This window comes from Gymnoscopelus microlampas (genome assembly GCF_963454915.1).
Source record: "Gymnoscopelus microlampas genome assembly, chromosome: 11".
Classification (NCBI taxonomy): Eukaryota; Metazoa; Chordata; class Actinopteri; order Myctophiformes; family Myctophidae; genus Gymnoscopelus; species Gymnoscopelus microlampas.
In genome coordinates this window covers 28,641,689-28,663,414 of record NC_139948.1, presented here as the reverse complement: position 1 = coordinate 28,663,414, position 21,726 = coordinate 28,641,689, and the positions used below count along the sequence as shown (strand labels likewise).

Sequence of the window (21,726 nt, the reverse complement as noted above, 5' to 3'; positions counted from 1 at the left end):
GAGAGAGAAGACAGACCTTTCCCTTCACTGCATTTGCACCCGTAGTGAGAGCTGAACTTAATTACAACAATGTGTTGTTTCAACAATTGTTCTAAATTGTAAACTGATGTTGGCTTTGGAGGAAATGACACAGACCTGGCTTAAAAAACCTGATGGAAATAGAGAACATTGACGATGTGGAGGAAATGAGGAGGGAGGAGAGGAACAAATTGGAGTAGAGATTCCAACTGCTAGCCCAGTGGTTTTCAACCTTTTCTGGATCAGGGCCAGTGTTCGTGGCCCACCCATCTGTAAGTTTAGATGGGCCACCCACCTGTTAGTGTTTTGCTGATTTAGTCTGGTTTCAGATCAATGCTGAGTACATCTCAGTCCATGAAACGTTATAGATGTGCGTTTTCTTGTCTACCACAGTACATAACTACTTAACCTGGTATCCCTATGTTGGACAAGGTATTATGGGCTAACATTTTCTCTTTCTATCCCATATAGTTGATCTACAAGCTCACATATAGATCCATTATTTTGGAAATGGGGCTTAAGTGGAAACTTACTCTTTTTTCCTCACCCCCTATTTTCTCCTGCCATGACACCTCTGTAAGAGATGGATGATACTCAAGAAGAGAACAAAATAGACAAAACAGCTCTCAGCAGAAGACTCTGTTTTATAACAACAGAAAGGTGAAATATTAGAGTTTATGTGGCCAGTCTATGACATCAGTACTATGATGTCAGTCATCTCTATATTTGGGCAAAGTTTCAGGTCCAATTCAACCTCCATTGATTTCCATGATATAAAGAAAGTTTTAATTAATAAGTATAGGTGGTGATGATGACGGTCGGTTTGGAGTGATAAGTCTTGGAGTCTGGAACGTGATGACGGTCTTCATGGTAACAGTTACACTATCCATCACAGTGAAAAGTAAACTGCCCTCTGTCCCTCTGTTTGTAACAGAGTAGGAGTGCATCTGGACTGGCCTGCCAGCACTCTGTCCGTCTAGAGTCTCTGCTGACACACAGACAGTCAGACACTCCTGAAGACGCGTACACCTTCCAGTCCACATTCACTGAAACCCCTCTATTCTGGGTTCTAACTTGACACCGGCTCCTCAGTGTGTCTGTGAAAAATAGAGGAGATACAATAGCATCCTGTGTCCCAGAGGAACACACACTGCTGCTGAAATGACAGGACCGCACGCACGCACGCACGCACGCACGCACGCACGCACGCACGCACGCACACACACACACACACACACACACACACACACACACACACACACAAACACACACACATGCATAATCCAACAATTTATTTAATATTTTTTTCATTTTCATTATGAGTAACTTTCTAATGACTTTGTCGAAAGCGTATTAAAGATTTAATTTAATGTAATAATAAAAAAAAGTTGTCCTCCTCCGAAGAGGAGGTAGACCATGAAAACAAAATAATTTCCTTTTCATGTTTTCTTATGTTTGTAAATACATTGCAAAATGCATTTATTTCAGTGAGTGATGTCATAACAAATAACAATATAATGACAAACAGTATCATGTAATATATACAAACATGTAAAAAAGGAAAGGAAAATGAAAAGAACACATTTTTGTTTTTATGGTCCACCTCTCCCTATATATATATATATATATATATATATATATATATATATATATATATATATATATATATATATATATATATATATATATATATATATATATATATATATATATATATATATATATATTCTACAGCATAGTATGCAACTGTAACAAAACAAATTATGTTCAAAGAGTCTTGCCAGTACAGTGGGTACAAGGTTAGGTTTAAAAACAAATTACAACACTGCCCTCACGTGATTGTACAAGGAACTGCAGGGTGCGTAGTTTAGACATAGTAATAGACATAGCAATATTCGAATGTGTGAGAAACCTATTTTTTGAATGGTTGCATTGCAAAAATATTTTTATGTTAGGCTACATTTTCAAAATCAATGGCAGATAGTTAGCAGATAGCCTTTGTTTGTATACTGACTGTGCACTCACATACTGTAATTACAGCATTTATCCACATGGTGTCAGATGATCCCTTGTTTCTGTGGTCTTGGGGGGGGGGGATTGTTCATCTGCAATTCTGAAGTTCCTTGTTAGTTCTGAATTTTCTAGTTGTTATTTAAGTTCCCTGTGTCCAATCAGTCATTGTGGTCTGCAAAGATAACCTAATATGCCGAATTGTTTTGAATTAAATGTCAGTTACTTGAAAAGAACAAGAAATAATAATGGTGACTCTTGGTCTGTTCATTGCAATTAGGTTCAATGTTTTTGTTCGAGGTTCGAGTACTTTCTAAATGTAGAATACAATAATTCTAAGTTCTATGGGAACATTGGACTGAAATTACTGTACTGTACTTACAGACTCCTTAACAGAGTGACAAGAAGACCAAAATAATCATAATAATAGCAAAATAGCCAAGGGGGGGAAATCAGAGCTGTTATTTTTGAAAACCTGCATGCTCTTGATCAGTCAATGGTCACTGATTCACTGGTTTGAGTACATAGTTAAATATCTTATGGATAGCTACTCTTCACTGGCATGAAATAATGGGAGAGCTCAGTTCAGGTTCCATAAAAGCTTTGTAGGTCTTTGCGAAACTCCTTTCATGAGTATTTACCTTTAGGGTTCTCCTTATTTGTTCTTATCAGGTCAGAAGGTGTGTACATGTGTGACAGAGACAGCGAAGGTCGTGGCCCCTCATTTAAAGTTGCTCTAAGTGATATTTTTTATTTTAAAGCTCTTAAAGTAAACAGAAGATACATTTTCAGGTTGGGATACCAAATTCACGAAATAACTCATTTTTGTCGCATTCCTAAGTCAATAATTTGATGACTAGGTCATCATCGGTCAGAAGGATACTCAGTAGGAGACTCTTTGATTCTCCTACCGGAGACTTCATGGGGTGTGTAATTGATAGCAAATAAGTCATTTTTGGGGTGAAAAACTCCTTTAAATCACCTTTATCCTCCACAGGAGAAGTGTTAGGCAAATGCAACAAGGCAACATAGAGGTGTGCATAGTTGAGCAGCTTCAACACCCTCTGCTGGACACATTTGTTATAGTATATACAGTAAGCTACACATTCCACTACATAGGCTACTCCACTACAATTATTTGAAAAATGTATTTACTACTTACTTTGCAGATTATTATTACAAAACATACATTATTAACCACTTCAACACTTTATATACTTCGGCTATTTGAAATAGCCGATCTACAAGCTCACAGATCTGCTATTTTCAAAAGATTTCTATACATTTTGAAAACTTGTGAAATGGAACATTCTGCATAACGAGTACTTTTACTTTTAGTACTTTAAGTATATTTTGATGCAAAAAATGTTGTAATGTACTTTTACTCAAGTAAATTTGACTTGTAACAGTATTTCTACTTTGTGGTATTAATACTTTTACTTAAGTACAAAAAAATAAGACTAGTAGGCTACTTCTTCCAACACTATTTACAGTACTGTGTGTGGACTGGACACTTTGATGCGCACCTCATTAAAGTGTGTGTGGCAAACGAGGCTATAGTGTGTGTGTGCGTGGCACTGAGTGTTGCTAAGGAGGAGTCAGTCAGACAGAGCAGAGTTTCACTTCCACTGTGAACAACACTCCATTTCAAGCGCTTTATCTTTGGAGTATAACCGCATACCTCAAGCTCACATTGAATAAGCAGCAGTAATCATCAAGATTCCATTTAGGCGACTTTGTGCAAACGCTTAGCATTAATGCAGAGCAGACGTGTAGGTTTGTAAACAGACTTTCCCCGCTTCCTGCTGGAGGCTCATCTAACTTTTCCCCAGGTGTCTGGTTGCCCTACAGGAGCTACAGCATGTCCAATGGGAAACAAACAAGTGCTACAGGAAGGTAAGTAGTTTAACACTTGTCACTTGTTGTCACACTAAAACTTGTATTTCCCGTCTTTCGTCCCCCTGCGATGCTGTCATAGAAAATTCGACATGTCTTATTAGCTAATATTGAATAAATACACAATTAACTTAATACATATTATTTATTTAATAAATAAATATATATTTATTTAATTAATAAATAAATGCCATAGACATAATGGCCTTAAGTGTTGAAAAAAGGTTTTAGAAAATAATCACCCATTATAGAAAAACCTTATTTCCTTTTTCGGCGCTGTCTTGCGCTCTTCTCTTCCTTGTGACAAAAACAGGTTGGTTTTCATTCATGAAACAGCGGAGAGAAAAGGACTGGTTGATAACAAGCGCTAAGAAAAGGAACAACATATTTTTTAGTATACTGTAAGATCGATGCCCACAAACTGTTTTCAGAAATGGTGAAGCACTTCTACATTACTTCATATTATTGCTTACGCAATTGACTGAGGCTGCTTTGATCTGTTACTTTGCATATTAAGCTAAATGTGTAACTTATTTGGATTCATGTGACATTAGGCAAACACTAAGGTGCAAACACTGAGGTGCTTTAGATGAATAACTAACGGTGCCCTTATCTGTTCCTCACTGGACAGGACAACAGATAGATTCTGTTCCCAATTTCCATAACCATGCACATGCTCTTATGAGTGTTTACTCTGCAGCAGCCAAGCAAGGTTACCTCACCTGTGAGTCCCCCCCAAGCACTGTGTCTAGTTTAGATGTTTGCACAGGTGTACAGTAGGTTAGAATGGCAGCGTAATACAGAATATGAATACTGGTTGAATGTAACAAGGCAAAGACATTTAAATCAAGTTGTGAAATTGCAACTTTGGCTGGCTGCATTCACGTGTGTGTGTGTGTGTGTGTGTGTGTGTGTGTGTGTGTGTGTGTGTGTGTGTGTGTGTGTGTGTGTGTGTGTGTGTGTGTGTGTGTGTGTGTGTGTGTGTGTGTGTTGTTAGCTCCTCACAGATGACCCTGAAGGAGTGTTTGGATGAGTGTATGGAGGCTCTGGACCTCTTCCTCAACAACCAGTTCAATGAGAGCCTAGAGAAACTTCGACCACGGTAACTCCATCAAAATCATTGTTATGATTATACTGTATGTGCTGAACAGGCTCTCAATGGGCCACTGGGTTTTGATACTGTAGCTGTACACCAACTCCTATTCCTTGTATGACCATAACCAACACATTCTGATTCTGACCTACAGTATACTCACTGGCCAGTACTATGGCACATATGTTACATAATTAAACCTTTTTTTTAAAAGATTAGTGTTGTTTCTTGTGTTTTTTAGTTTCACTTATAATCTGTACATTTGAAGATTGAAGTGTCAGTTGCATGTCACTGTATTATGTTTAATCCTTTTCAGGACGTACATAGGTGGCAGTTTAATATGATGACACTTTTGGGCCCAAGGTGTTCTGTGATGCAACTGAGTTCAATAATAGTGTAAATAGTGAATTGCAGTATTTCCTTTTTTCCCCTCCCAATTTAGTTGTTATGCCAATTCCCAATTAACCGCTCATATGTATAGTCCCTGTCTCTTTGATACACATGATGCCGCCAGCCGCCTCTTTTCCTCTGACACTAAGGAGTTTCACTGGAAGGGTGTAATGCATTCGGGGGAACACACTATAATTCCTAGTTCCACTCCCCGCTGAACAGGCGCCCTGAGCCCCTGACCAACCTGTAGGAGTCGCTAGTGCATCAATAGAGATCGCCCTCCCTACCTGGCTTCCCACCCACTAACACGGCTGGATGCACCGAGGGGGATTTAGACCCCAGTCTCCACAGTGGTGGGCCGTAACTTTACCCCTGCACCACTCGGATGCCCCAAGGTGCAGCACTTCCTGTCAGATAAGGTGTGACGCGCTTCCGCTTCTGGGGGGGCAGCTGGAAATTTCAGCGCGCGTCACAGAAGGGGGCGTTCAGTAGGCCAATCAGAGGCAGGTGGGGGCGGGACAACTAGATTCTGACAAGTCCTGTAAAAGACGCGCTGTGGTTGGCCAGTTGTCAACAGGCTGTGATTGGCCAGTGCCTGTTCCCCCAGGAAATATGGCGGCCACCATACCAAACAGGTCGCTCCAACGAACTGCAGAGGCCAATGAGGTATCTAGGTTTCTATATCTATGCATGATAGGCTAGTCCTCGAGGATCTGAAGTATTTCCTGTCAGCCTAAGTGTGATTGGCCAATCCTGTCAGTCGTGGCGTGATAGGCCAGTCCTCCGGGATATGAAGTCCTGCACTTCCTGTCAGCCAAGGCATCATAGTAGGCCAGTTCCTCCAGGATATGAAGTGTGTGCAGAAGCTGACGCCCAAAGCTCAACACCAGCAGAAGGGGAGTCCTGGAAAACAAACACCAGGCTGGGTGGGAGGGTGGAGGCGTTACAGATAGGGAGAATAATGACAATGAGATAGTTAGTGTACGTACGCATATGTTTTTGCAAGCAGAAATATATATAGATACACTTGTATGATGTTGACCTTTTCATTTCCCATACAGGGTGAAGGATAGTATGTACCATGCTCTTATCTATGCCACAATACTGGAAATGCAGGCCATGATGACTTTCCAGCATGATGACATCACGAGTGCGGGAAACACCATGAAGACTGCCCAAGAAGTCTGTCAGAGGTCAGCATGCTACTGATGGTGTCAGTACAATGCCCAAATGGCCAGATTTCATCTCAGTTAGGCCACACAGACTAAGATGATCCGATCAAGCATAATTGTTTTTCAACTGGGTTTTCTTGGAACAGCCCATACGTAAAAATGGCCCTGAATGTTGGCTGCTTTTATGGCAACTTTCCATATACTGTATAGTATCAGCTCGCCTCGCCTCTTTACTCTGTATACTTTGACTTTCCACTGCAGTGGACCCCCCTCATAGTACCCACCCCCGGAGCTCATCGTCTTAAAGTAAGGCCCATCAAACTGGCCGCCATCCGGTGCTAAAGCTAAAGCCGTCTGGACAAAATGTCTATTTTCACTTACACCGCTCAACAAAGGCAAAAACATTTAAGTAGTTGCAGTTCAACATTGGTTCACCATTTTTTGTGGGTCTGAGCAACACAAAGAGACTTGTTCCATTTATTGCTGCACACAGTGACATTTATATCCAAAACAGTATTAACGTTTAACATCAGGGGTGAACATGGCCAAAACAAACTAGAAAAAAAGGACCCATGTTGGGCATTTGGCCCCTTCCTACCTGAAAGCCCATGGAGAAAGCAGTGTAGAGCTGTCCATGAGGCAGGTAGATGCCAACTCTTTTCATTCTCTTGCCCCTAAGCTTTGTTGATGGTGATTGAGAGAAAGCGAGCATGACAGGATCTTCACTCTACTACTGTCTCTGTGTGAGGGTCGCAGGCTGGCAGCTCAGTATAGGTCTTCACGGATCCACCTGAACCAAAACAAAACAGACAGTACCAAAGACCCGTACAGGTTCAGGTCCATGTTTTACCATGGTCACTTGGGTCATGGTCAGTTCAGATTCTATTGCCTCCGGGTCCCTGGTCTATTTATCATTGTTTAATACCAGGGGTGGATTTGAGAATACCCGTACTCGACACTGATCAGGAGAGAAAAGCATAAAATGCTATGTAACTTGCGTGATGATTTAGGCTGATGTAAGATTACTGCAGCGCAAATTAAGTGCCAGCTGCCTGAGTTCAGTGACTTGGGAGAAGGCATCCATGGGATCAAGGGTGTGTGCACCATGCGCGATCAAAGATTCCTTCGAGGTGAAAACATCCAATTTAATTTCATTGTCTCATTGTAGCTGGGGATTTGATACGCATCTTGCACAAGGGCACGTACACTTAATTTGGGGTCCAATAAAATGCCATTTTTATAAAAAAAAAGAAATTGAATATTGTCCCGTTTGTATCTGTGGAAACATCAATCCCTCTATTCTCTTCTCTCCCCACCAGAGGGGAGAAATATATGAGAATATCTTAATACACCAACATTGTTCTTGTGGAGCAGTTATTTATTGCAGTTAATTATTGAGATTATAAAAATCATGTGTCATTTTGCAGCTTGTTCGTCAACGTTCTTGCATTTTAGCCGATACATAGGTAATATGTAATAATGTTGACACTCATAACCCCGTCCCTTTGGCTAATGTAAACGCCAATCATTATATCTGTGACATGTCCCGTACTAGCTTACTGTTTTACAGGAATCACGTGATATGTAGAATAAAATGTGATGATTTCTAGTCATGTCATGGGGACTTTAACTACGGTAACAGTACCCTCATGATGTGTCCAGCTCAGGGCCTCGCTCATGTGAACCCAGAGGAACCTGAAGCTGCTCACTCTCCACTGCAACCCTGTTGATGTGAATGGGGCCATGTGCTCTCTGCATCTCCCTTGTATGCATGCAGTAGGGCAGGCCCCCCTAGTGGCCATAATCCAGGTCAATAATGGACTATAATGTGAAAATGTACAAATTGTATGCAAAATGAAAGGGGGGAAAGTAGTCTGTTCAAAGGCCAGACCCATGAAAGATATTTGGGCCTGGTTTGGTGGCAATTGGAAAACTGGTGTGCTGTGGAAAAACAAATTCACCCATACTACTCTGTTCTATATATTTATAAATGCAATATTAAGGGCCTATATGGAAAGCAAGACAGTAGCAGGAGGGTCCAATTGGTTTATCTCAGAGGTCATCATCCATCAGACAAACACAATGCAGTCTAATCTCACTGATTCATAACACACGAGAAGTTATACACAGTAGACATCCTCACAGAGAAAATACAAATATAAAACTATAACCTGTGGCCGTAACAACAGTATTCGCAACTTGAAAGCGTCCATGGAGTCCATCCTTGGTGTGCATCTGTCTGTGCGTCGCTAGTGAGCATTCTCTGACCAATCAGTAGTCTGCAGCGTTTCACATCCAAGACTGATATCGCCTCAGCCCCGCTTGGCCCAGTTAGCAAAAAAGTACATCCAGGTACTGATGTAAAGGCAAAACACGAGGGTTGAGCTTTAGCATGCCAACACAAGACTATGCAATAGAAAGCAGGCATTTTTGTTGAATAATGAAGCATCAGCTTACTGCCCAATGTCAAAGCATTGGCTCTGAAACAAGTCGGTCTCATGCCAATAAGTGTCAAACTAGAAAGGCCTATTGATTAATAATAAGCTAAGCCAATTTAAATTGATGTTGACTGCTTTATTTACAGGTCTAATATTTGCAAAATATTTGTCTGCCGATACTCTTCTAAAGTTATTGGTATATATTATGTATAACACACCAGGATTCATATCCTTATTTACCTGAAGTCTCTAAAGTGCTCCTACCCTATATTTTCTCTCTCCTTGAGCAGTAACATGCAAATGAAAGCCTTTATATGGTAGCGTGGCCTGATGAGACCATGCCAGAATTTGCCTGTGTTTGACTTTCGACAGACAGGCAAAGTGATGTCTTTTGATTGGTTGTAATTTACTGTCTCATTTGACCTTGTTAATGTTTTCACTGGAATAATTGTACCTGTCTTATATGGAAAGTGTGTTGACTTGATATTGAATGTAAATAGAGAGTGGCAAATACTGTACATACATACAATGTCAGTACTTCTTTATCTTTACCCACCTGGGTCCCTCTGTACCGACACATTAGTAATTTCCTAACAGGCCATTTTCCTTGCCAATAGGCACTTGTTATTACCAGAATTGTGGTGCCTCTTACATAATCATTTATTGACATTTACTCAAGATATTTATACTGGAATACATTTACTGTGCTAGATTGATGCTTAATTGATGCCACAACACAAACAACTGGACCAAACAAGTGGAAATGTTGACCCAAGTGTGGTTTCACTCTCTGAGAAGGATGAATGCACTCACAAAGTGTCATGGCAATCCAGGTTAGATTTTGAGCTATCTTGTTTGCAAGTGCAAAGAGGAAAGGCAGTTAAGGAGTAACCAACATCTGTTGATTTCATCCTGCACCCTTTGCCATTGGTAATCCAGCCAGTATTCTTCAAGATACAGTATCCTGTTGAAGACCAAAATATTTCCTGAACTAGACTGAACCAACATTTCCATCCTTAGAGCACCACTGCTAGCAGGGCTAAAAACAGATCTACTGAAATTCTCAGGTTGCTGATATGGGAATTAATCAAACCACATGGCACAGTCATTGGTTCTTGTGGTTACGTTTGTTGATAATCTAATTGATGTAATGTGATAGTTATATTAATTACATTTTGGCTCTATTGTTATGTTTCAGGTTTAGACGGAAGTCCCCAGGTTTGGGTCACAAGTCATCTGGAGAGACACTCACAGAAGGTAAGGGTCCAGCATCCCATTAGACAGCTGTGCACACACAATCACACACAAATAAGCAAACTTCACGTGCATTCTGTATGTATATTTGCACATATGCACCTTGCACACCTCACAGTGCTGTATTTAAACGTCCCACACACAGGCACCTTACACTTTATGTTGTAATTGTACACATCGCTACATACACACGGATAAATGTGTACAGACACAACTGTATAGATGCAACAAATAAAATGTATGTGCGTGTATGTGTGTGGTTGCAGAGCAGCTCCATGCTGAAGTGTGTTATGCAGAGTGCCAACTCCAAAGAGCTGCTCTCACCTTCCTACAGGTTCAGTGACATATTTCCTCATACCAATACAGAGCTGTATGTCCTTTCTATTACCCAAGTGTGTTATGATTGTTGCATACAAATGGCAATATTATCATTTTAATAGATTTCAGTTAAACCGCTTTCTACATTTTGTGTAATTTAACCCCATGAACCTTAGCGTCCCTATTTCTGGGCTTGTCATAACACTTGCTCATAACACATTGTCGATCGGCTATCTTTGGCAAAGACATTTGGTGTAGAGGAGGATAAATGAGGAGCCAAGTATAGACCCCTTGTGGACTCAGGCCAAGGTTTAAGTGGTTAAAACTGTTCAAATATTGCTTGGAACTAACTCTGTCTTAATTGGCTTGGTTTACTTACTTTCACTAAAATCTAATCTAGGATGAGAACATGGTGAGTTTTATCAAAGGAGGAATGAAAGTACGCAACAGTTACCTGATTTACAAGTAAGTCTTCACTGTTCATACAGTAGCGTCTTTAGGTACTAGGTACTTTAGGTGGGGTGTGAAAGGTTATGTGGTATTTAAGGAGAAAGCACAGTACATTTATATTGAATCCTGTACATCATCTAACTTGCAAATCGCTCAAGAGACCTCCGACAGTTGTAAAAACAATAATGGTGTTTTTTACAGCTTAAGTGCATGCCGTTATCAGTACATTGAGATTTGTTTTTATTGCATAATGAGACATAATTATCCTCTATTATGCTATTATGCATAATTGTGTTTGTAAATATGTGACATAATTGCCTGTTATCACCCAGAGAACTGCATTCCTACGTCCAGTCTCTCAACTCTCTCAAAGGACCCAGCCACATTCAGTTGGAGGGAGGAATCTCATTTGGAACAGGAGCATTTAATTTGGTACATCCCACAAGCATCCCAGTGTTCCACTAATTGGCTTGATGTTTTCTGCAATGACCAATTCGTACCACAAAGAGTTTGACTTTCAGTTGTACTTTTTTCAGGTTCTCTCCCTATTTCCTCCACGGCTACTCAAGATTTTAGAATTTGCGGGCTTTTCTGGAGACAAGGTATGATGTGAATAAATACTTGCTCTACTTCCCACATAACTACAGTATGTCATTATCCCTCAGGCTTAAGGCCCATCGCACTCAAATGCGCGTTGCATGTTTGTGTCCTGTTTTAGGAATATGGCCTGTCTCAACTGCATGATGGTGCAATAGGGACGAACCTGCGCTCCATGCTGTGTGTCCTGCTATTGCTCTGCTACTACACCTTCCTTAGTTTCATACTAGGTACTAACTACTGTATGCTGTCAGTGTCTACATACACACTTCACGTGAAAGATGAATTGGTGTACAGTCTGGTGTGTGCGGCAAGAACAAAAACGTCAGTTGAAACCTTACATGGACGATGACATCCTTTTTCTGCACAGTAATAAGCTGAAAACCACATTAGTCCATGAGCATTTAAATGTGTAAATGCAAGCCTTAAGTGGCTTAGACATTTAGAGCGACAGTATAGCCTCTTTGAATGTTATTGTTTGAACTTTATTTTTATATCGTTGTAGTACACCTTGTCTTCATAGGCTAAGCTAAAATGCTTATTTAAGACCCTATCATCCTATTTTCTTTTCATTAAACAGAAATAATAATCAGTCAGGAACACTCGTCATAGATTTAAGTATTTATTGCAACAAATGGAATACAGTGCCAGTTATACTTTGCACGATGCAGAAACCCCTCCTTGGGTAGCCTATGAAAGAGTGTGCCCAAAAGAAGACCTTTTATTTCACTTTAACCTTTGAACCATGCAAGACTCTTGAGAGGTGGAGGCACGCTTTGCCAGCAACAGCATGTGTAGCAGCATCAGTGCAGAGAACAAGTGTAGGAGGGAGCCATATTTAAATGGACCACCTTGTTGTGAGAATGGGCTGTAAATGGTGCGTAGAAATGCTTTTTCATTTCACTTGTTCAATCATCATGCTGACAGCTGATTACAGCTGGGGCGTATTGCTCCTGCATGAACTAACTCGATGCTTCATTAATTTCAGTAGATTCAACAGAATTTTCTAAGAAGCCTATTAAAAGCATATTGATATGAACTTAACCCAAAATTACTAGTGTCGCAATTGCAGCTTAACAAACATATGCTTATTTACAAAGAAACTGCATTGGAAACCTACAGTGTATACTGTATATTTGTTGAACATGCATATACAACTTTTGAGGGCACCCATTGGTAGGAAAAGAAAAACATACTTTGATGCCTATGCAATACAGTATGCGGTTTGTCCTACTTTTCCTTCTCTTAGGGACGGGGGAGGCGGAGGTCTCTGATGCTGAGGAGTTGCTGAAACCTTTCAGGCTCCGCTACCCACAGGTGAGTGGCACTCTTTCACTCCCTCATGTGCTCTCACACTCTTACTCAACTTTCCGTCTCACTACCTTACCCCAACACAAACCTTATTTTTAGCTTACATCCACAGTCGTTCCATAAATCCCTCCATCCACACACATTCTCACACTTCGTTCCTGGCTCTTTAGTACTCACTCACCCTTTGACTCCATTTCTCCTGTCTGCATTCTTTACATCCTTTACATTTTTACATCAAAAAGTATGTACTGCCTGATGCAGTGCAGAGATTAGCATGATTGAAAAATGTAAGAAAACAATTATTTAAATGTATGGATTTTATCTATCTGGTAGTACAGTAGTACTTGTATAATAATGGCGTGGCTTCCCTGTGGATCTCTGACATCATGTTGATGTCTTCCTTCTCCTACTGGCTTCGTGCACAAGAATTTGGCAAGAATTTGGCCCAGCGGTTTACGAGATTAGACAGACAGACAGACAGACAGACACAGAAATGCTTTTCTAGATGCCTCCCTTTGATGCCATGGCATAAAAATAAGACTTACGATCTTGAAAATGTGTCACGAATATTTCACATCAAACTATTAATTTGGTGATGCCTTATTCATACAGGTTGATGATTTTATTCACACTGAGATCGACCTAATTTCAAAACATAATTACGTTGCGTCATTGCCTCGTTATATTCGCGCTCTGCGTGGATGTACTCATGACACAAACAGCAGTTTAAATTATTGAGAATTCATGGCACAAAAGAAACTCTTCCGACCAAGCCCAGCTACAGAAGCAGCCCCTAGCCTAGACCGTTGTCCTATAGCCACCATCCATAGAGAGAGAAATCAAGCAGCGTGGTGGTGACATTTTCTTACATCTTCACTCAGAAATATTTTGTTATTACAGGACACTCATTCTCACAATGCTTCACACAATGCACTCAATGCTCACTCTCTTCATCATTGAGGAACACTGACTAAACCATACATTTTCATGCTATCAAACAATACTTCACTTCTCTTCCACCTGCATACCGTCAGTCTATCACTCCTTCTGTTCTCCGCTGTCATCATCCCTTTTCCCACTCCACCTTGGACCTACATACATGCCAGCCCAGCCCACAGAGCAAACTTAGACATCTAGGACATTGTTTGTACTTGCACAAGGAAATAATGTCTTGACTAAATACCGTCACATCTGATAGGTGTACAGTGTGGGTGTTTGTTGATATACAAAACACACTTGGTTGGCATGTGATGGCTGACATACCTACAATGATCCTTTCTTCTTTGGCTGCTTTTGTTTGTAACAGTCAATATTTATTAATTAGCACTGCAAATGTATGACTAAATATTATATCTTATCTTTCCTCTTCTGTCCAGGGAGCAATATTCCTCTTCTTTGCAGGCAGAACTGAAGAGATCAAAGGCAATATAGATGAAGTAAGATCCACAGCTCACATCTTATACACATATTATATTAAATAAACTGTGTGTGTGTGTGTGTGTGTGTGTGTGTGTGTGTGTGTGTGTGTGTGTGTGTGTGTGTGATATATTATATATATATATATATATATATATATATATATATATATAGACATAAAAACCCAGAATTCAATGTTGGGAGTTTTCTTCTTGTCGTGTCCACAATAAAGTCTGTTGCAATGCTTGGCTAGATGTGGTTCAGCCACAGCTGAACACATTGCTGTCCTTTCTCATTAAACTCTGCCAAGTCCGGAGTGCTTTTATGCTAAAAGGGTGTAATGGGTGTAATGTTGCTGTACCACCAGGCAGTGGCACTATTTGAGGACGGCTGCAAGGCTCAGCAGGCATGGAAGCAGTTCCACCACATGTGCTACTGGGAGCTGATGTGGTGCTTCACCTACAAACGAGTGTGGAAGATGGCCTACTTCTATGCAGACCTTCTGAGCCAGGAAAGCCGCTGGTCCAAGGTACAGAGGACATTACTGAGCTGCTCTCTTCCCTGCCCTGATATTATAAAGCTACAATCAGGAAGTTTAATGAATAAAACGTTATTTTAGCCAATCTGCATGGTAGAGTATGTTATTACATTATAACTATCAACCCTGGTGTCGGATAGGACACCTACAATATCAATAAAGTTATTTAAAGCAGATGGTGCATCGGATTGGACACGGTGCCACAGGCTTAGTTCCTCCAAATGAATCATTGGATATTGCTGTTTCATATCCCACTTTTCTCCACAAAAATGTACATTTAAGTGTTAAAAAGCTGACTGCGAACACACCCACACACACATCCAACAAGTCATTACAAATACTGTATTTTACATTTTCACTACCCGTCTCACCAAAGCACTGCTCTCTCTACCCATCTGTGTGCTTTGCTGAATAGAAATGTTGATCTTTTAAACACTTCTATTAGTCAAACCTGCTTCACACAACAATAAAGCTGCTGTAACTAAGACATTAGCTGCAAAAAAAATAGCTTTTTACATGGATGTGTATGTAAACATTCCACATTCTCTTGAATATACATTATTCTTTTGAGCAATGCTACTTGATATTGAGTCAATGTTGTCCTGATACATATTCCTGACGTATCAGGTGTTCCTATTCACCGGTTTGCCACAGAAGCTTGCAGCTTACCATGGGAAAGCAACAATACACATGGAATACATCCTCACACATTGTACAACACATCGGGTGGCCTAGCCCTAGAGCATTAATGTTGAGTCCTTAGTCAAATGAAAAACAGAAAAACTACCAAAATCCTGGCATTGTGTATTTAATATTGTGCGATAAATTCTTTCATCATAGTATACTTTTTTTCTGCAAGGAAGTAAAACAAAATGTTTGTCTGTCAGGCCATGTATATATACATGAAGGCTGCTTGCCTCAGCATGCTGCCCAAAGAAGAGGCCAGGCCTTTTGGGGAAAATGAAGTGGAGCTCTTCCGGTAAGCGCACAGACAACCCATCTGTGATAGTTGAAAGTCTATTTTTAACGTACCTTTTTTTTAAAACCATCCTTTGCTTGTTGCTTTGTCTTTATTAATGGCTTGGGCCTTCAGACAGGTGCCCACCTTCAAGCAGAAGATAGCAGGAAAGTCTCCCCCAACTGAGAAATTTGCTATCCGCAAGGCCAGGCGTTACAAGGCCTCCCATCCAGTCAGGCTACCAGTGCCAGTGTTGGTAAGTAGACAGACAGACAGACAGACAGACAGACAGACAGACAGACACTGTGTGTTTAACAGTATGTGAATCGTAACAGTATTTTCACCTATACTGTTCTCCTGTAGGAGATGATGTACATGTGGAATGGTTTCACCGTGATCAGCAAGCGGCCAGAGCTGACAGATGGGATGATGCAGACGTTACTGGAGGCAGAGCGCACCCTGCTGGAGTCTCCTGGTAAAGTCTGCTATTATGTAGCTAACTAATAACAAATGGGTAGTGGATCTGAAGCTGTCAGATCCTCTGCGATGTATGCCATGTGATTGGTGAGGGGCAATCATGTGGTTGTAGCCTGCAGCTGATTCACATAAGTTAGGGTATATGGTTCAATTTAGAAGCATGGTTTGATGAGTTTAAGGTTAATATATGCATGTTGTAAATACATGGAAGTTACTAATATGGATCTTCTTTATATGATTGTGTAAAATACATAAATCATGTTGAAAATATACATCATTCATGTAATTTTTGTTGAGTGTCATGGTCATGCAGCAATGCATAAATTAGCCATAATGCTTATAGTCCTTTTACTCAGCAGAAAATGAATTTTCGGTGGATGACCGTTGTCTGATCTACCTACTGAAGGGTTTGTGTCTGAAGAATCAGCATCAATTCCAGGCCGCTGAGGAATGTTTTAACAAAGTTTATGGCTGGTGAGCTGGTGGGGATCCATTTAAATTAATGTTTCATTTCAGTGCCTTCAAAAGACAAGTAGCATGTACCATTATGTTACATCTAGCTCATATTAGATTGTTGTAAACTGTGGTTGGAGGTAGTAGACTGTGAGAGATCTTAAAATTCAATCTTTATTCACACACATTGCATAGCTTCAAACATTCTTTATCTTGGCTTTAAACATAATTTGCTATGGCTTCATAAATATTAACTTTTGTGCTTTTAAGCACAGTTCTCTGTGGGGTATACAGTAATATCAACAGTACAATGTTTACAAAAATAAAAACTCACCCATCAAGTCATAGTTGAAGGTAGGTAAAGATTTAATGTCCCTGAGGGGCAATTTGCTTTACAGATGGTAGTTCAACACAAATGCATACAATAGCATACACACACAGTACAATATCCATATCTCCCACACTGTTGAAGTGGAAATATGCATGCAGTGCCACTGATAGAAGTCTTGAAATGACAAATCATGCTGAAGTCAAATACCATGTCTTTTGTGATAAGAGAAGAGCCTCAATTCAAATTAAACCTAAGAAACCTAGATCTATTTAGGCATACATACATACTTATTAATCTATCCCAGAGGGAAAGTATTTTTACTGGACAAACAAAAATTTGATATGGATATATTGATCACAACTACAGCTTAGATGTGAAACATTGTTAATGGATCATTTCCCATCTTCCTCCTGTGTCCTGAAGTCAGAAGAAGATTAAGTATGACCACTACCTGGTTCCCAACTCCCTGCTGGAGCTCGGTCTGCTGTATGAAAACCTTGGCAGGAAGGAGGAGGCCATCAAACTGCTGCACAAGGCTAAGTCAGTTATTTTACAACCTTTTCATTATCACATGCAACGTTTAGGAGCCAGTTTTGTGGTGGTGTTTAGGATAATAAGGTGGGGGAAAGAAATGATCAATCAATTTAATTAATGCAATTATCTGGTTAAAATAAGTGTAAATTAATGTAATATTCATATGTAACAGCAGGGATGAAATGCACAGCATCCCCACATATATGGTAATTTAAATAACTAGACCCATATATGGAGATGGGCATGCCCCTTTTGTGCCCATATATGGAACTGACTGATTTGTTTGCGTCTGATGCCATGAGACACATGAGGTTAGGCAACTCCCTCCATAATTGGGTGTACTATAGCTGCATTGGGCCGGCTGTTCCATTAACACATTTTTATATAGGATTAGTATAATCCTAAAGCTAATGGTTAAAGAAATGGGATCCAGACAGGGTCTTTTCTTTCTATTTAACATGCCATTAAAAGGTCTGCATAAGTAAATTGCATACTGTATCTAGCTCTTGCCTCATTAGTACCAATGCTTTCCATTCTCTCTTCTCAGAAACAGCTACAAAGACTACTCTATGGAATCCCGTACTCAGTTCAGAATACATGCTGCCCTCACTAAACTCAAGGCAGATCCAGGTGACCGGGATGAGGTCACCCGGCTTTAAGGAGACTCATTTCCTCATGATAGATGAGGCTGGACACACTGGAATCCTTCATCCACACCACTTGAAGCTCCAATATAGACCCTGCTTTGTAGACAATACCCAAATCCCCCAATGATTCACCCATACATGTTTCTTGTCACTCTATCTGCACTTTACAGTCAATGGCGCTGATGCATCTTTTGACAATGGTTCCACCTGTTGGAATTCACAAGACAAATGAGGGAGATAGATATACTACTGTAATATAGGAGAGTATTAATGTCACTGCTATCCATAGGTTTACATGTTTTTTTTTAATAAAATCAGTCATTTTTATTTTATGAACTGCTTTTGTTTACACTAAAAAGCAACATATGGTCTTGATCAACAAGTGATTAAAATAGACTTATCCCCATGAAATGTTTAATAGATTTTATTACAGCTTAATTGGAGAATTATTTAATGGACATACTAATGTGTGGTAGAAATAAAGGTCTTGCAGAATGACTGTTAATGTTCAGGTATTATCATGGAGTCTTCATGATTTAAGTGAAGAAGGTGCCACAGCAACTGTTCAGTTATTCTAATCTTTTGTATTATTGCAAATTGCATACTCTTTCCACAAGTTTTTTTTTTTTTTTTTACAAATTAGACTCCAATAAATGTTATGTTAAACCAATGATGTGGTTGAACGTTCAGGGACCACTGGGCAGGAGTGCTTTCCCCCCCAAACCATTTGTGCATACTGTATATTCTTTGTGAAGCACATGTTTACCTGGTATTGAATTTGACTTTATTCACCCTAAGAACACATGCAAGCACTAACATGACCAATGTTTAAAAAAGAAAAGTAGACATGATGAACAATTCTTTTGTTTTCCTTTTACTAAAAGAATGAATATGAGCCCATTGATGTGAAAATGAAACAAATGCATGTTTATAATTTGGATAACCGACCTGGATTAAATAATGGGCTATTGGCAGGTAATGGGTGTTTTAACCTACTCATAACCAAAACCGGTAGTCATCAATTCTTGTGGAACGACACTGTCGTAAGACAAAGTATAAATTAGGCTTAGGGGTATTTCACTTTAAAAAATGTTTGGGGTCATTTTAACGTCTACTCTGGCTTTTGTGTGCAACCCAGTTAGATTTTAAGTTGCTTGATTCAGTAAAAAGATATTTGATATACATTTTATCAGACACGCCCCCTTCCTATATAAACCCATTGTAACGTCATATCTAAATACTGAATCCAGCAACTTAAAAACGGTCTGGGATGCTCACAAAATCCAGATAGAGGTTAAAATCACCCCAAACATGTTTGAAAGTGAAATATCCCTTTAAATGGTGCTTGCAAATATTAATTGACCCCTTTTTCACTGATAATTATGTACGGTAATTCAGAGCATATCAGTCCAAGTCTATGAAGAAACAGAAGGCTGGATGCCTGCCTGCTCCTCTTTCTGTCTGCGTTTCAACAGTTTCTTCTTCTTCTTCTCTTCCTTTTCAATTTCAGCGACCATTTCCAAGAACTTGGGGCTGCGGGGGTCTACTGCATAGCCAAAGCGCTCCCGAGCCTCTGCCAGTAACCTGGTACGGCGGGCCTTCTCTTCTTTCATCTTCTGTTTAGCCTCCCGCTTTTCTCTACGCCAGTCAGCGACCATCTTGGGCATCTTAGCCATATTTTCTGCAATGAGTTTCTCTCTGCATTGGAAAATGGACAGGGTTAGGATCTGGGACATTCATCACTGAAATGTACACAGAGACTAGGGATAGCTGCAAATGACAGATGGTTTGCGTTGTACTGACCACCAAGTCACAATTCTCTCTATAGACTGCCGTGTGCAAAATACATCTTATTGTATTTAATGGCAATTATTTATCAATATATTGCACCTCTACACCTTTATTTGCCACCGATAGGGTAGTCTATGGAGGGAATTGAAACTAAGGGGTCGCTGCACAATGCAAACACCCTCTAAATCGCTGTCAAGATCTGGCAAGACATTTTATAACTGACATTAAGGGGCCAAAACGTCTTAACATTACACAAATTAGTTAATTAATAATCACTGTTGAATTTGACAATATTTCAAGTGATCTTATATTTCCATTATTCTATTTGCGTGTGCATGTGTGTGTGCGCAGTGGTGTAAAGTACCTAAGTACATTTACTCAAGTACTTGAGGTACTTCCAATTTTCAATACTTTTTCTTCTACTCCACTACATCTCAAGAGGAAAATATTGTACTTTTACTCCACTACAATGATTTGAAAACTTAAGTTAATTTACAGATGTATGTATGTTATATTATAAAACATACAAACCACTTCTACACTATTTGAAAATAGCCGATATACAAGCTCACAAGGCGTTGCATCACCGCGTTGTGAGCTTGTAGATCTGCTATTTTCAAACATCAGTAAAGTATATTTAGATGCCAATACGTTTGTTCTTTGACTCAAGTAACATTTTTAACACAGGCCTTTTATTTGTAACAGAGTATTTCTACACCGTGGTATTGCTACTTTCACTTAAGTAAAACATCTGAGCACTTCTTCCACCACTGATGGTGTATAAGAGAGAAGTCTGACAGGTGCATTTTGCTGCCAGCATGTTTGATGAACTGGACACTTACTTTGCCAGACGCTTGGCTGTCTCCTCCTTGTCCTTCGCCTCTATATTCTCCAGCAGCACGTCTAAAGGAGGGTGCCACTGCCTCTCGTCCTTTATGATCGCAGCCAGTTGGTCTTCACTGGGCCACAGCGAGGCAGGATCGATCCCCGACGCAGAGCCATAGCGACCGTACAGCTTGCGGTCACTCTTCGCTGTCTTCTGCCACTCCGGTGTCTTCTCCGCCTCCTTGTCTGGAATATATGGGTCTTTGAGGTTCAGTCTCAATGGTTTGGGGTTATAATTCGCGACCTGTTGTAACGCTCCGCATTGTGAGGTAACGGGGATATTTGTTTTTAACGAAGAATTCGCCCTAAATCTCCAACAGAATATCGCTGCCCTTTTGCTTAGTATGGACGCCGCCATCTTTGTTGGCAAGAAGGCAGGACCCTCCCAATCACAGGCGACTACCACACTGCCTGTTCAATAATGTTGAGAGAATAATACACACATCTTGGAACTTTGCGGTATATCTAATCTTATCTAATGCAATACTTACACAATGAGTAGAGTCTATGTTTAGTATGTACGGTTTGACTTCGTCTTGCTCTTGCCCAACCAAACGAAGTAAGTAATATCAACAATGGACTATAATTATTGCATGCATGAATAAGCACAAAATCTGAAGTCACTTGTGGATATCTTCATTTCAAACAAAAATGTTTGCAAGACGAGCTATAATTTAACAACACCTACAACCATGGTATTTTGAATCTAAATGTAATATTTGCTGAAAGCAAAACGTTTTATTTTTTTG

General features: G+C 40.0%; 2 protein-coding genes across 2 annotated transcripts; one reads left to right on the top strand and one right to left on the bottom strand.

The window, feature by feature from the left end:
- The first annotated feature begins 3,650 nt into the window (after positions 1-3,650).
- Positions 3,651-18,605, top strand: LOC311055958 (tetratricopeptide repeat protein 39A). The gene is made up of 18 exons (XM_084072260.1): positions 3,651-3,924; positions 4,922-5,026; positions 6,469-6,600; positions 10,216-10,274; positions 10,538-10,605; positions 10,990-11,054; positions 11,372-11,471; positions 11,576-11,641; positions 11,758-11,866; positions 12,886-12,953; positions 14,324-14,383; positions 14,731-14,892; positions 15,789-15,880; positions 15,995-16,115; positions 16,223-16,334; positions 16,696-16,810; positions 17,544-17,660; positions 18,202-18,605. The coding sequence occupies exons 1-18, from the start codon at positions 3,890-3,892 to the stop codon at positions 18,311-18,313; spliced, it is 1,698 nt and encodes a 565-aa protein (XP_083928386.1). The 5' UTR covers positions 3,651-3,889; the 3' UTR covers positions 18,314-18,605.
- Positions 18,606-19,062: 457 nt separating this feature from the next.
- On the bottom strand, positions 19,063-21,335 carry gadd45gip1 (growth arrest and DNA-damage-inducible, gamma interacting protein 1; the record flags this gene model as incomplete). The annotated part of the gene is made up of 2 exons (XM_084072261.1): positions 19,063-19,999; positions 20,935-21,335. The coding sequence occupies 2 exons, from the start codon at positions 21,333-21,335 to the stop codon at positions 19,717-19,719; spliced, it is 684 nt and encodes a 227-aa protein (XP_083928387.1). The 3' UTR covers positions 19,063-19,716.
- Positions 21,336-21,726: the final 391 nt, after the last annotated feature.